Genomic DNA, 13,986 nt, shown 5'->3' on the forward strand with positions numbered 1-13,986 from the left:
AGCAATGAGATTTAAAAAAAATAAATTATATAAACACATACAAGTTGCAATCTTAATTATAATTTAATTACATAATATTATTTGTGTATTAATTATAAGTAGCCATTAATTAATTATGAAAGATACAATATTTTTAATATTACATTGACTTTATTATTTGATAATTAATATTTATACGAGAGTATTTTACAATATAAGATTTGCATAGCAAAATAAGAAATTACATAAATATTGACCGTAATTTAATAAATATATGTACATATAAACGACATTTTAAACTCAAAATATGGGAAGAAAAAAGTTTAGGCAACCTAAAAAATAAAAGTTAATCATCTCATAATATCTTAGCACTCTCATTTTCGAATTTATGAACTTATATTGTCACTTAAATTTTTTTAAAATATTAAAATATAAATTTGTGTATTAAATTATGAATAATTTAAAACGGTCACATAAATGGATGACGTGGAAATTTAGGGCCATCCAAAAATTAGTTTGAGATAAAGACAACAATCTCAGCAGTGAGTCAGCAACCTCATAAAAATGAGGAGGAAATTATTTAAACCCTAAGTTTCTTTTTATGAAAAAAAGGAGGTGGAAATTGAAAGGCTTCATTTCCATAAAAAAATAATAATTATTTTTATCTCTCTCTCTCTCTCTCTGTTTGCAGCAACGCATATATATATATATATAACGCCCCGAACAGAGGTAGAGTTCGTACCTGTGTGAGACTCTGAGCTCTTCTCTCCCTCTCTCTGATTGATTTTCCGGGGATCGGAATCTGGGTTTGCGGCGGCAATGTCGGCGGCGTTGTTGTCAGATCTCGGGACGGAGATTGCCATTCCGGCGTGCGCCGTTGTCGGAATTTTGTTCGCGCTGGTGCAATGGGTGCTCGTTGCCCGCGTGAACCTCTCGCCGGGGAGGGATTCGCCGGCGGGCTCTGCCAAGAACGGCTACAGCGAGAGTCTGATCGAGGAGGAGGAAGGGCTCAATGACCACAACGTGGTTATGAAATGCGCCGAGATACAGAACGCCATCTCTGAAGGTGAAATTTTGAGCTCAGATCTCATGTATTGGGATGATTGTTTGTTATGTTATTGATAGATCTGGTGGGGAATTCAGTCTCTTTGGATTGGACTAGTTCGTTACGTATTTCTGCGTATGTTTTGTTTGTTTTGGTTGCCGAGTTTGAGTTTCATGTTGTGCTTTCTATGCTCTATTTGTGTGCATGTTTAACTTTGCAAGTGCAATGTTTGTGCTTGCTCATTTCTGGATTGGGTTTGAGTTTGTACGTGAAAATGATTATCGATTAATGATTTTTTTTGTAAATTGCTTGTGCAAAATGTGTGCTTTTTTTTTTTAGGCTCGAGCAAATTATTTATATATATTTTAGGATTAATCGTACAACAGACTTATAATTAACATAGGCTGTACAAGCTTCCGGATTTCTATATTCTTATTTCTTGTTCTTATTCTTCTTCTTATTTCAGCTTGGAAATATTACAGGGTGCACAACCTTCTTGTTGTTTTTATCTTCTATTACTACTCTCAGATTAGGCCGTGTTTGGACCCACTTATTTTTCTTTTTATTGAGTTTCTTTTAATCTATTCTAATTTGTATTTTTGTCTCTGGTTTTTGTTGGACGTGGGGAATTTCATGGCAAATTTCCTTGAGCTGTTGTGAATCAACTGTGCTTCACTGCTTCTTTATTGCTCGCACATGCAAGTGTCGACTTACTGTAGGTACTTCGAACTGTTGCCACAAATCGCAACAAATAATCTTTCCGTGTGTGAAAATTTATTGTAATTGTTGGCCACCACTTTGATGGCATCAATGAAGCATTATTGGATCTGGAAACTCATGGTAGCGAGGGATTAGGCAGTAGCTTTTGCACAAGCTGCTCCATTTCCTGCAGTTTATCTGTGTATCCCAAAAATATCCCTTCTATCACTTGACTGTTGCCACTAAACATTGGCGTTGTTGGAGGAGATGGAAAGCAGTAATTAGGGGGTAGTTTGCTGGGAAAGGGGGGTCATGCAGATGATTGAAGTCACCATCCTTTTGTTGAGGAGATCATGGGGTGTTATTATAGGAGGGAAACATGTGGCTTTATGTAAAAGAAAATGTGAAACAATTCAACATGGGAAAGTCAGAAATTACCCCAAAAACATACCCCCCCCCCCCTCCTCTTTTAGGCCAAGGCGAAGTCTTAATTTTCCATGAGCAAAGGAAGTAGGTAATTTTCTTTTGCTTCTAGCCTTTTTCGTTGAGCAATTGGAATTAAAAGAGTTAGGTTTGTTTTACCAAGCTAATGAGTTTAGTTTATTTTCACCAAGATAAAGTTCTCGATTTAATTGGGCTACAACATATGAACATGCAATTCAATGCACCAAGCAAAATATGACCACCTTTTCAACTGAAGTTCTGTGTATAAGAAGTTGGGGTTTGATCTATATATATCATGTTCAGAGGATTTTAACTTTCATTCTTGCCACGTGTAATAGGTTAGAGTGCTAGTTCTTCATTCTCTGAGCGTATTATTAACATAGAGTTTTGCTCCACCAAGTTTTTATGGTTAGAATTTTGCTCCACTAAGTTTTTATGGTCTTCTTCTCTCATGTGGGATCAAATTTTAGGATAGGTGCCTCTTTCCTTCTGAGTATTGGAGGTTGTGTTGTGGTAACCGTTTCAGTGGCTATGCCCACCCTATCTGAGTTCTGAGATGTCTTTGGATGTTGGCATGATAACATCATGGTAGGCCACCTTAATTATAGGCCTTTGGTGGTTTGTGTGTTAGGTGCCTTGAGGTAGCCACCTTAATGGGTAGTCCTTTCACGGGAGCTCTTTTGTCCTCTATTTGTTCTGTTAGTTTAAGGGGCAGGATAAACATTGAACTCACTTGGGGGACATTTAATTTGAAATAACATAAGAAGTCTGATATGGAGAAACTGGCTTGAACTGTTGAACAATATTGAGGCCAATTTGGAGAGGCCGAGCTGAAAAAAATAAAGGCCAACTGAGGAAGCCAGGCTAAAAAGATGGGCTGTTTTGAAGAGGATTAACTGAAATAAAGTCTTATAAACATTAAAGTTGAGGTGATCTAAAGATGTCATGCTGGTGTGAAGAGAGGAGCCAATCAGATAGTACCAGAGTAAATAAAATTTACTTTCTTGGGCTGATATATGAGGAATGCTAGGAGCAGCGCTCCTGCAGTCTCTTCTTACACTTTCCATGATTAGGCCATTCCGAAATTATTTTCAAAAACAAAAATGAGCTACTTGTTTAACCCTTAAATATAATTTATGAAAAAATTTTAAAAAATAAAGTAGCATTAATGATTTAAAATGTTTGAAGCAGTCTTTTCATATTATGTTTGAAGAAAATGACCAACTGGCTTAATCATAAGGAGAGTGTATGAGGAGATTACATGAAGCAACTGTTCCCAGCATTCCTCACATAATATATAGCCTTGCACACGTAGTAGCCTTAATTTCTTTTAAACTTCCATTGCCAACCTGGGCTGACAATCTTTGAAGAAACAAGGAAGCAGCACTTGGGAAAGCCCTGGTGGCCTCTGGGAACTTTCCAATGCTGGACTTAGTCTTTGAAGTCTATGAAAATGGTGTTGGGTAGTCACTAGTCAAATTACACCCTGTGCTCTCTGGGGGTGATTCCTTTTTATCATAGGAGATGGAAACTTTGGAAATGAGTTTGTACTTTGTAGGGAGTAGTTTACAGGCCTCGTAGAACTGTAGATAATTGAAGTAATTGTCTTCTTGTGGAGGAGGTCATGGGGTGTTATTGCAGGAGGAATGTGTAGGTCCTTACCATTAGATGAAAAAGTTCAGGCTATTCAATGCGGGAAAGTTAGAACTACCTCCCCAACATAAACCTTGCTTGGTTTTTCAATCCAACATGCAAAACTGTTACCAGTTCCCTTTTTTGCTGGGGTGCTTGTAGAAGACCTGAGGGTGGCTCTTTTGAAAATATAACATGAAACATCACCTGGTGAAAAGCCTGCCATTAATCGACTTCCTCTGGAACTATCTTTTCCTGAGTTCATTATGTTAAAGCTTGATATAAATTGTTGGCCCACAACCTTATAGCTTAAGCTTTTAGGTAGAGTGTTATTCTAACATGGTATTAGAGCTGATTACTAGGAGGGCTTGGGTTTTAGTCTCGTTGCCCATCTTTATTGTGTGATGTTTTAAAAATTATGTATTCCCTGTAATGGGTGTTATTTATTGTGTGTTTATCCCTTAACGTGCTGTTGGGACTCGGGCTGCACATGCGGGGGAGTGTTAAAGCTTGACATGCAGCCGACAAGGGCCACAACCTAATAGCTTAAACTTTTAGGTAAAGTGGTATTCTAACACATTATAATTGGATCAGTTTGTTCTATCAAACTTTTAGTGAAACTTGTCACAGTGTTAGGCCTTTCATATTATGTTTGAAGAAAATGACCAACTGGCTTAATCACAAGGAGAGTGTATGAGGAGATTACATGAAGCAACTGTTCCCAGTATGCCTCACATAATATATAGCCTTGCATACGTAGTAGCCTTAATTTCTTTTAAACTTCCATTGCCAACCTGGGCTGACGATCTTTGAAGAAACAAGGAAGCAGCACTTGGGAAGCCCCTGGTGGCCTCTGGGAACTTTCGAATGCTGGACTTAGTCTTTGAAGTCTATGAAAATGGTGTAGGGTAGTCACTAGTCAAATTACACCCTGTGCTCTCTGGGGGCGATTCCTTTTTATCATAGGAGATGGAAACTTTGGAAATTAGTTTGTACTTTGTAGGGAGTAGTTTACAGGCCTCGTAGAACTGTAGATAATTGAAGTAATTGTCTTCTTGTGGAGGTCATGGGGTATTATTGCAGGAGGAATGTGTAGGTCCTTACCATTAGATGAAAAAGTTCAGGCTATTCAATGCGGGAAAGTTAGAACTACCTCCCCACATAAACCTTGCTTGATTTTTCAATCCAAAATGCAAAACTGTTACCAGTTCCCTTTTTTGCTGGGGTGCTTGTAGAAGACCTGAGGGTGACTCTTTTGAAAATATAACATGAAACATCACCTGGTGAAAAGCCTGCCATTAATAGACTTCCTCTGGAACTATCTTTTCCTGAGTTCATTATGTTAAAGCTTGGTATAAATTGTTGGCCCACAACCTTATAGCTTAAGCTTTTAGGTAAAGTGTTATTCTAACATGGTATTAGAGCTGATTACTAGGAGGTCTTGGGTTCTAGTCTCATTGCCCATGTTTATTGTGTGATGTTTTAAAAATTATGTATTCCCTGTAATGGGTGTTATTTATTGTGTGTTTATCTCTTAACGTGCTGTTGGGACTCGGGCTGCACATGCGGGGGAGTGTTAAAGCTTGACATGCAGCCGACAAGGGCCACAACCTAATAGCTTAAACTTTTAGGTAAAGTGGTATTCTAACACATTATGATTGGATCAGTTTGTTCTATCAAACTTTACTGAAATTTTCACAGTGTTAGGCCATCCGAAATTATTTTCAAAAACAAAAATGAGCTACTTGTTTAACCCTTAGCCATAATTTATGAAAAAAATTTTAAAAATCAAGTAACATTAATAATTTAAAACTGTTTGAAGCAGTCTTTTCATATTATGTTTGAAGAAAATGACCAACTGGCTTAATCACAAGGAGAGTGTATGAGGAGATTACATGAAGCAGCTGTTCCCAGTATGCCTCACATAATATATAGCCTTGCATACGTAGTAGCCTTAATTTCTTTTAAACTTCCATTGCCAACCTGGGCTGACGATCTTTGAAGAAACAAGGAAGCAGCACTTGGGAAGCCCCTGGTGGCCCCTGGGAACTTTCCAATGCTGGACTTAGTCTTTGAAGTCTATGAAAATTGTGCAGGGTAGTCACTAGTCAAATTACACCCTGTGCTCTCTGGGGGCGATTCCTTTTTATCATAGGAGATGGAAACTTTGGAAATTAGTTTGTACTTTGTAGGGAGTAGTTTACAGGCCTCGTAGAACTGTAGATAATTGAAGTAATTGTCTTCTTCAGGCTATTCAATGCGGGAAAGTTAGAACTACCTCCCCACATAAACCTTGTTTGATTTTTCAATCCAACATGCAAAACTGTTACTGGTTCCCTTTTTTGCTGGGGTGCTTGTAGAAGACCTGAGGGTGGCTTTTTGATAATATAACATGAAATGTCACCTCGTGAAAAGCCTGCCATTAATGGACTTCCTCTGGAACTATCTTTTCCTGAGTTCATTATGTTAAAGCTTGATATAAATTGTTGGACCACAACCTAATAGCTTAAGCTTTTACGTAGAGTGGTATTCTAACATAGTATTAGAGCTGATTACTAGGAGGTCTTGGGTTCTAGTCTCGTTGCCCATCTTTATTGTGTGATGTTTAAAAAATTATGTATTCCCTGTAATGGGTGTTATTTAATGTGTGGTTATCACTTCACGTGCTGTTGGGACTTGGGCTGCACATGCAGGGGAGTGTTGAAACTTGACATGCAGCTGACAAGGGGCACAACCTAATAGCTTAACCTTTTAGGTAAAGTGGTATTCTAACTCATTATAATTGGATCAGTTTGTCCTGTTAAAAAAAAAGAAAAAAAGAATTGAATGGGTTTGTAACTTTGTAATCCTGATGTAAGGAGCTTCTCTGTATTTCTTTATAAGTTGTATACTTTCTAAAACAGCACGGTGACACAGGAGTGTTCTCTAAGAGTTCTAGTGCAACCTAGTATCACACAGGAAGATCAGATGTCATATAACCATTGTGATCCAAAGATTGCAATTTGTTTGATAAGAGTGTAGGAATCAAGTTATTGATAGGTTCTGATCATGGTGTCAAATTTCCACGAAATTGATGAAATTTCCATTGAAATTTCTGCTTTTTGTCACTCTCAAAATTGAAATGGCTATCAATTTTTATTAGACAAAAATTCTATCCGAATTTCAACGAATCATCTAGAATTTATCAAAATCTCAAAATTTTAGTGAAACTTGTCGAAGTTTTGACTATAGAATGAAATTTTCCTTGGAATTCAAATGTGAGATTTTAACGCAAAGTGAAAATTTCTCTCTTAATTTATCTTTTTTTTTTTTGAAACAAGGGTTGTTGCAAGGCCTTTTGAAGCTTTATGAAAATTAAACTTATTAGCAACACAATTTTAATTAATCATTTATGTCTAAACTATTTTATTTTGTAAAAATAATATTTAATAAATTTATGAATTTCATTTGTATGAACTGAATATGTTCAATATAAATATTATATTATGGCCACTGCAGCTGATACACAACTTGTCATTGGTGTATTTAATTTTTAATTTATTAGTTCTAAAACTTGCATTATTATGTCTATTAGCCATTTCTAAAGTTTCATAAAAGAATGTCACGCTTTACTACTGCTTTTCATCATTTTAAATTTACTTGAAATCAAACTTTATGTGCTTGGATCATGTGCCCGTGAACTTTGTTTGAAAGATTAATTTTACTTTATGGTAATTTGAATATTTAGGTTTAGGACTTCTCTTGCTCTTGATAAAATTTAAGGGTACTGGATATGAAAATCGTTGATTTAAGAATGCTTTGGTTGTATTATATTTTGAGGTTTTGCTTCTGGTTCCCATATTTTTCTCCTTTTGTATCAAATTGTAGTCAATTCATAATATCATCCACATTATTGAAAGTCAACTGTTAATACACGGGTGATGGATAACTGATTCTTATTGAACTCTTTTTTTCACTGTCTTTTCTCATCCTTTGTCCATATTTTCAATTTTATGGCAAGATTAAACCATTATTCACAATAACATTGGTAGTGTTTATCAATTTTTGTTTATCTATATTTTCTCTGAAAATATACATATTTTTAAATATATTTTGGACGCGTTCTCAATTGTGGGCTGAGATTCAGGCTTTCTGATCTTTGGATGTGTTTGATACAGGAGCAACCTCTTTCCTTTTCACTGAATACCAATATGTTGGAATTTTCATGGCTGCTTTTGCACTTTTGATCTTCCTTTTCCTTGGTTCTGTGGAGGGATTTAGCACGAAGAGCCAGCCGTGCAGTTATGACAAGACCAAGATGTGCAAGCCTGCTCTAGGCACTGCTATCTTCAGCACCGTTTCCTTTGTGCTTGGTGCTGTCACCTCAGTGGTTTCTGGCTTCCTTGGGATGAAAATTGCTACCTATGCAAATGCTAGAACTACCTTGGAGGCAAGAAAGGGTGTTGGAAAGGCTTTTATCACTGCATTTAGATCTGGTGCAGTCATGGGTTTCCTTCTTGCTGCAAATGGTCTTTTGGTGCTTTACATTACCATCAACCTCTTCAAGCTGTATTATGGTGATGACTGGCAAGGTCTTTTTGAGGCAATAACTGGTTATGGTCTTGGTGGATCTTCCATGGCCCTCTTTGGCAGAGTTGGTGGGGGTATCTATACAAAAGCTGCTGATGTTGGTGCTGACCTTGTTGGCAAGGTTGAAAGGAACATTCCTGAGGATGACCCAAGAAATCCAGCTGTAGGAAGCTTCACTCTTTTAAAAATCTTTGTTCTCCTATAATGGTTTGCTTCTTGTACTCTATTGAATTGATTTTTCACTCTTGCAGGTGATTGCTGACAATGTTGGTGACAACGTTGGGGATATTGCTGGTATGGGATCAGATCTTTTCGGCTCATATGCTGAATCATCCTGTGCTGCCCTTGTTGTTGCCTCCATTTCGTCTTTTGGCATCAACCATGATTTTACTGCAATGTGCTATCCGCTCTTAGTCAGTTCAATGGGTATCATTATTTGTTTGATCACCACTTTATTTGCGACTGATTTCTTTGAGATCAAGGCTGTGAAAGAAATTGAGCCAGCATTGAAGAAGCAACTCATCATTTCCACCATTTTGATGACTGCTGGTATTGCAATTGTTAGTTGGATTGCCCTTCCATCATCCTTCACCATTTTTAATTTTGGAACCCAGAAGGTTGTGAAGAACTGGTAAGCATTTGTCACTGCAGGTATCTGATATAAGTGTTTATGTTTTAACAAGGATCGTTGCATTAATAAAGAGGTTTTGATGGACACCATGTTGAGTTTCACTTTGTTTGAATGCAGGAGACCTTCCTATAGTGTGGAACCATTTCATAGCAAAAATGATGTTGTCATAAAATATTGGAGTTAAAGTTTTGAATTCTCTTAACCCCATGGTTGGGAACTTGGAGTTCAAACCATGGATTTGCATAAAATGGACTACAAAATTGTACTAAATTTTGTCTAAATCCACAGAAATCAGAAATCTGAAATCTGAGGCCTCAAACCCTTATTCCGAAACACAACCTTATCTTGTTCTTTTTGGGCAATCCAGTTGTTTTATCACCTAGATAAATAAAAATGAAAGCAGTAGCAGAGTGCTACCTAGTGCTTGCCCTGATAAATTATATATATCATGGCGTTGTCAGGTTTATCTGGTTAGTTGGAACTGAATACAACAATGTAAAATTTATGAAGGATGTTGTTTTTTAAAACTGTTTCTTTGTGTGTTCCTGCATTGTTGCCTGATGTTTTATTGTGGGTGAAGCTGTGTGTATGCATGTGCACCTAGGAGGGCATGTTGATTGTAGACATTCCATCGAAATAAAGGGGAAAATAGGAAAGATAACTAATTGATTCATTATAAATGGCATTTTGTTTGCTTCTTCAAATTAATAGTATATTATATTAGAAATGATTTTATTTGGTGATAATCTTCCAAGTATTCCACTGAAAAGTCAGTCACTCAATGGGTCTTCATTTCTAATATTCTGTTAAGTAGAATTGAACCGTGTTGGTTACTTGGACATCCAAACGTTCATCTTATGATCTGCAAGTCTGCAGTTGAGAAATTCAGGCAAGGTTCTTAACATTGATTTTGGGCGTGCAGGCAGTTGTTCTTATGTGTTGGTGTTGGTCTGTGGGCTGGGCTTATTATTGGATTTGTGACTGAGTACTACACTAGCAATGCATACAGGTATCTACTTTTGGTCACTTTTGAATTTCTTGTTGTTTGTCATGTGCTTGCCTATACTTATTTAGCACTGGCTTTCTTTATGTGCAGTCCTGTGCAAGATGTTGCTGATTCCTGCCGAACAGGGGCTGCTACTAATGTTATTTTTGGCCTTGCTTTGGGATACAAATCTGTCATTATTCCTATCTTTGCAATTGCTGCCAGCATTTTTGTTAGTTTCAGCTTTGCTGCTATGTATGGTATTGCAGTAGCTGCCCTTGGGATGCTAAGCACCATTGCCACTGGATTGGCCATTGATGCATATGGTCCCATCAGTGACAATGCTGGAGGGATTGCTGAGATGGCTGGTATGAGCCACAGAATCCGGGAGAGAACTGATGCCCTAGATGCCGCTGGGAACACTACAGCTGCTATTGGAAAGGTTTTTAACAATTTAATATTTATTTTCACTTAAACCCATCCCTCATACCCTTTATTACCTTAATTGATATCTGTAATCTGCAATGGTATCTACTAGAATGTCAAGACACAGCTAACAGTGTTTTGTGGAGCACTGATTTTTGGGTTTTCCATGGGATTAAGATTATTTTGTCAAAACACATGTTTTGTGGAGCATGGGGTGCAGTGGCCCTTACTCTTAATTTTATAGATTCAGAAATAGCTGTAGCCTATGAAAATATAGTTTGTTTTAGTTATTTATTTATTTATTTATTTTCCCAGGCTCTCTGTACAAAGGAAACACTAGAGGACATATTCTTGCTCTATACTGCTCAAGAAACTTTGTACTCAAAACATTGACAAATTTGTGTTCCTGTTTCTAGGGATTTGCAATTGGGTCTGCAGCTCTTGTGTCCCTTGCCCTATTTGGTGCTTTTGTTAGTCGTGCAAATATCTCAACTGTGGATGTGTTGACTCCAAAGGTTTTCATTGGTTTGCTTGTGGGTGCAATGCTTCCTTACTGGTTCTCTGCCATGACAATGAAGAGTGTGGGAAGTGCGGCTCTAAAGATGGTTGAGGAAGTGCGCAGGCAATTTAACAACATCCCTGGTCTCATGGAAGGAACTGCCAAGCCTGACTATGCTACCTGTGTTAAGATCTCTACAGATGCCTCTATCAAGGAGATGATTCCACCTGGTGCCCTTGTCATGCTTACACCTCTCATTGTTGGAATATTTTTTGGTGTGGAAACTTTGTCTGGTGTCCTTGCTGGATCGCTCGTATCTGGTGTGCAGGTAATGCTAAACTATCTAGGACGATTTTAGGTACTAGATCTGTGGTTATAAAGTAACTTATTTGGGCAAAAGCATGGGTTCCTCTGCTGTAAATTATCATTATGATTACTGGGTTTCTACTTTTGGCTTTTTTTTTGGTACATACGATTCTGAAGATGCTTGACGTATAAGTTAAGGTCAACATTATTTATTTGGGGTATTACCCAGTATAAGATCCTTGTAAAATTTTTAGAAACCTCAAAATTCTTTCATTACATATTCTCAGCAAAATTTTGATTTTAACATTTCTTCTCGCCTGTTCTTGTTCAGATTGCCATATCTGCATCCAACACTGGTGGTGCTTGGGATAATGCCAAGAAGTATATTGAGGTAAATTACAACTTTTGCACACCTGGTGGTGCTTCATTCAACTTTTGCACACCTGGTAAAAATATTGGAGTGTGGAACAAGCTCAGAATAGCAAGCCCAATTTATGTTTTTTGATAAGTAAAATGAGACTTTAATCCACAACAACCTCCAAAAAAGAACATCCAAACCTTCTGAGCTATGGTGGTGCCTAATATAAGCAGAACACATGCACTGGCGGGACAAGCCCGCAACGGCAATTGCTTGTCTAACTAGATGGATGCGATTATGTGTTTGCAGGCTGGAGCTTCCGAGCACGCGAGGTCCCTTGGTCCAAAAGGATCAGACCCACACAAGGCGGCCGTGATCGGTGACACCATTGGAGACCCTCTCAAGGACACCTCTGGACCGTCGCTCAACATCCTCATCAAGTTAATGGCTGTTGAATCGCTTGTGTTTGCTCCCTTCTTTGCCACACACGGTGGCCTGCTCTTCAAAATTTTCAAATGAGCCAGACAACTGCTGCAGATGTTGAGCCACTAGGATTCCTGTTCCTCTTCCCTGCACTCTCATCCCAATTTTCTTGTTTTTTTCTCCCCTTCCTCTGCTGTTTATTATTCATTTTATCAAAGACATAAGTTTAGTGGTTGCCAATTTTTGAAAATGCATTCCTCAAGGAAGGGAGAGCAGGGAAACTTTCCTCCTGGGATTGGTGAAGAAGGAAGAAGATGATGTGATAATGAATGACTAGTGAAGAGCAAAAAGTTGGTCAGCAACCTCAAATTCTTTTTCCTTTCCTAGTGACGACAGGTTCTTGTCCATTTTCTCATAAACTTCGATAGCTCTGCCCAATTGTAGGGTTAACATCATGAATGATTTGTTTTTTTTAATTAATTTGTTTTCCTGCAGAGTTGCAAGTTTGTGTTATGGTCGGCAAATGTCAACGCTTTGAACATTAAATCAAAAAGTTCGAGTTTATGCCGTCCTCACTGTTTTTAACTTTCATTATCATTTGCCATGGTGCACCTTCAGTTCCCTAACATGAACTAGATGCAGGCCAATTTACATTATATTCTGCTGGTTTTAATAGTTGTTTCCTCGTTGCTGCTTACATGATAAGTTGAAGAGTGGACTACCCACACAGGCAAACACAATTTTCTTGTGGATGACCAGCTGAAATGGTCTTGAACTCAATTTTGGTGCTGAATTGTCCGCTTAAATTCACTGACCTAATGGGTTTGTTTTATAAAAGACGCTATAGGTAGTCTAAACAAATCTAGTAAGCTCAAGATTTTGTAGACATGCTGATGTGGGATTGCAAAGCTCTGCTTGATAAACTTCTTTATGCTACTTAAATTAATTTGTCCAGAAATGCAATATGCAAAATGTCTAATGAGGGCAACAAATATAAATGCATTTTAAGGGTGAGGGACAGTCCAAAGGCTTTTTTCTTGAGGTACATATAAAGGGATTTGTACGATGTAGATGTTTGTATTTTAATTGGTGAAATTACATTGCCTATATTGTGTTCGGAATAGATTGAAAGCTTACTAAAATGATGTAGGAGGATGTATTCGATTTTAGAATTTCTTTTATAAGGCAATACATATATCTTTTTTTAAATGGTATACTTTTATATATTGTATATTTGTATATGTAAGTACATACTGTATATAATTATATTATAGTACAATGTAGTCTTGAAAGCTTCCTTTTCATTTGAAATAATATATTGATATTTAAGTGGAGGAGGATAGAGGGGTGGGTATATTATCCCGGTGGATCAGCCGAATGTCCGAAGGACCTCGGACACCATTGTTTCAAAATAAATAAATAAATACAATACACATACATAAAATTAGGGGGGAAAATTACTCTCTGGACATTACAAAACTTTTCTTGTTTGTTTATCGTCTTCTCAATATGTATACACAATACAAATGGACGATACAAGGGATAGTTGAGTGATTGTTTTGCTTTTTAGGTTTCCTCATGATTAAATTAACAATATAGTTTGAAAAGGGAAGACACAATTATGCTGACACTGAATTTTAAGTTTTAGATTTGAATTTGGATAAATTGTAAGACAAATATAAGATTAGTATTTTCGATATAACTCAAATTCACACTTAAAATACAAACTACAGCTCTGCAAAACAACGTAACGGCCGCACCATTCTCCAGCACAGTGCCATGCCAGTCCACACAAAACTGCTTCTCTATTCTGCGGCAAGCTACTTTTCTTCTTCTTCTTCTTCTTCTTCATCAGTAAGATGCTCTGCATTTATCGTCTTCATTGGATGCCTTTGTCTTGGTAATTCTTGATGGAACCAGTAAGATGCTTTACCTTTTATCTCTTTTTTGCTTTTTATGTTCTGTTTCAATTTTTTTGCTTCTTCTTCTT

General features: G+C 37.3%; 1 protein-coding gene across 2 annotated transcripts; it reads left to right on the plus strand.

Annotated features, from left to right (window-relative positions):
- Nucleotides 1-575: 575 nt before the first annotated feature.
- Nucleotides 576-12,567, plus strand: LOC131158177 (pyrophosphate-energized vacuolar membrane proton pump). 2 transcript variants are annotated; one of them, XR_009137421.1, is made up of 9 exons: nt 619-1,045; nt 7,957-8,531; nt 8,620-8,999; nt 9,922-10,008; nt 10,096-10,426; nt 10,827-11,237; nt 11,547-11,606; nt 11,883-12,392; nt 12,492-12,567. XR_009137421.1 is itself a non-coding variant. In XM_058112850.1 (8 exons), the coding sequence occupies exons 1-8, from the start codon at nt 799-801 to the stop codon at nt 12,090-12,092; spliced, it is 2,301 nt and encodes a 766-aa protein (XP_057968833.1). In that variant the 5' UTR covers nt 576-798; the 3' UTR covers nt 12,093-12,567. The 2 variants fall into 2 exon arrangements, 1 of the variants encoding a protein (XP_057968833.1); XM_058112850.1 differs by having other exon boundaries at nt 576-1,045; nt 11,883-12,567.
- The last annotated feature ends 1,419 nt before the right edge of the window (nt 12,568-13,986 follow it).

The sequence above is a fragment of the Malania oleifera genome, chromosome 6 (assembly GCF_029873635.1).
Source record: "Malania oleifera isolate guangnan ecotype guangnan chromosome 6, ASM2987363v1, whole genome shotgun sequence".
NCBI classification, from domain to species: domain Eukaryota; kingdom Viridiplantae; phylum Streptophyta; class Magnoliopsida; order Santalales; family Ximeniaceae; genus Malania; species Malania oleifera.

Bases quoted from the DNA above. Each gene is read 5' to 3' on its own strand.
- LOC131158177 (XM_058112850.1), top strand. From the start codon at position 799: ATGTCGGCGGCGTTGTTGTCAGATCTCGGGACGGAGATTGCCATTCCG. The intron at 1,046-7,956 runs GTGAAATTTTGA...TGTTTGATACAG, and splicing joins ACAGAACGCCATCTCTGAAG to GAGCAACCTCTTTCCTTTTC. The intron at 8,532-8,619 runs GTAGGAAGCTTC...TCACTCTTGCAG, and splicing joins ATGACCCAAGAAATCCAGCT to GTGATTGCTGACAATGTTGG.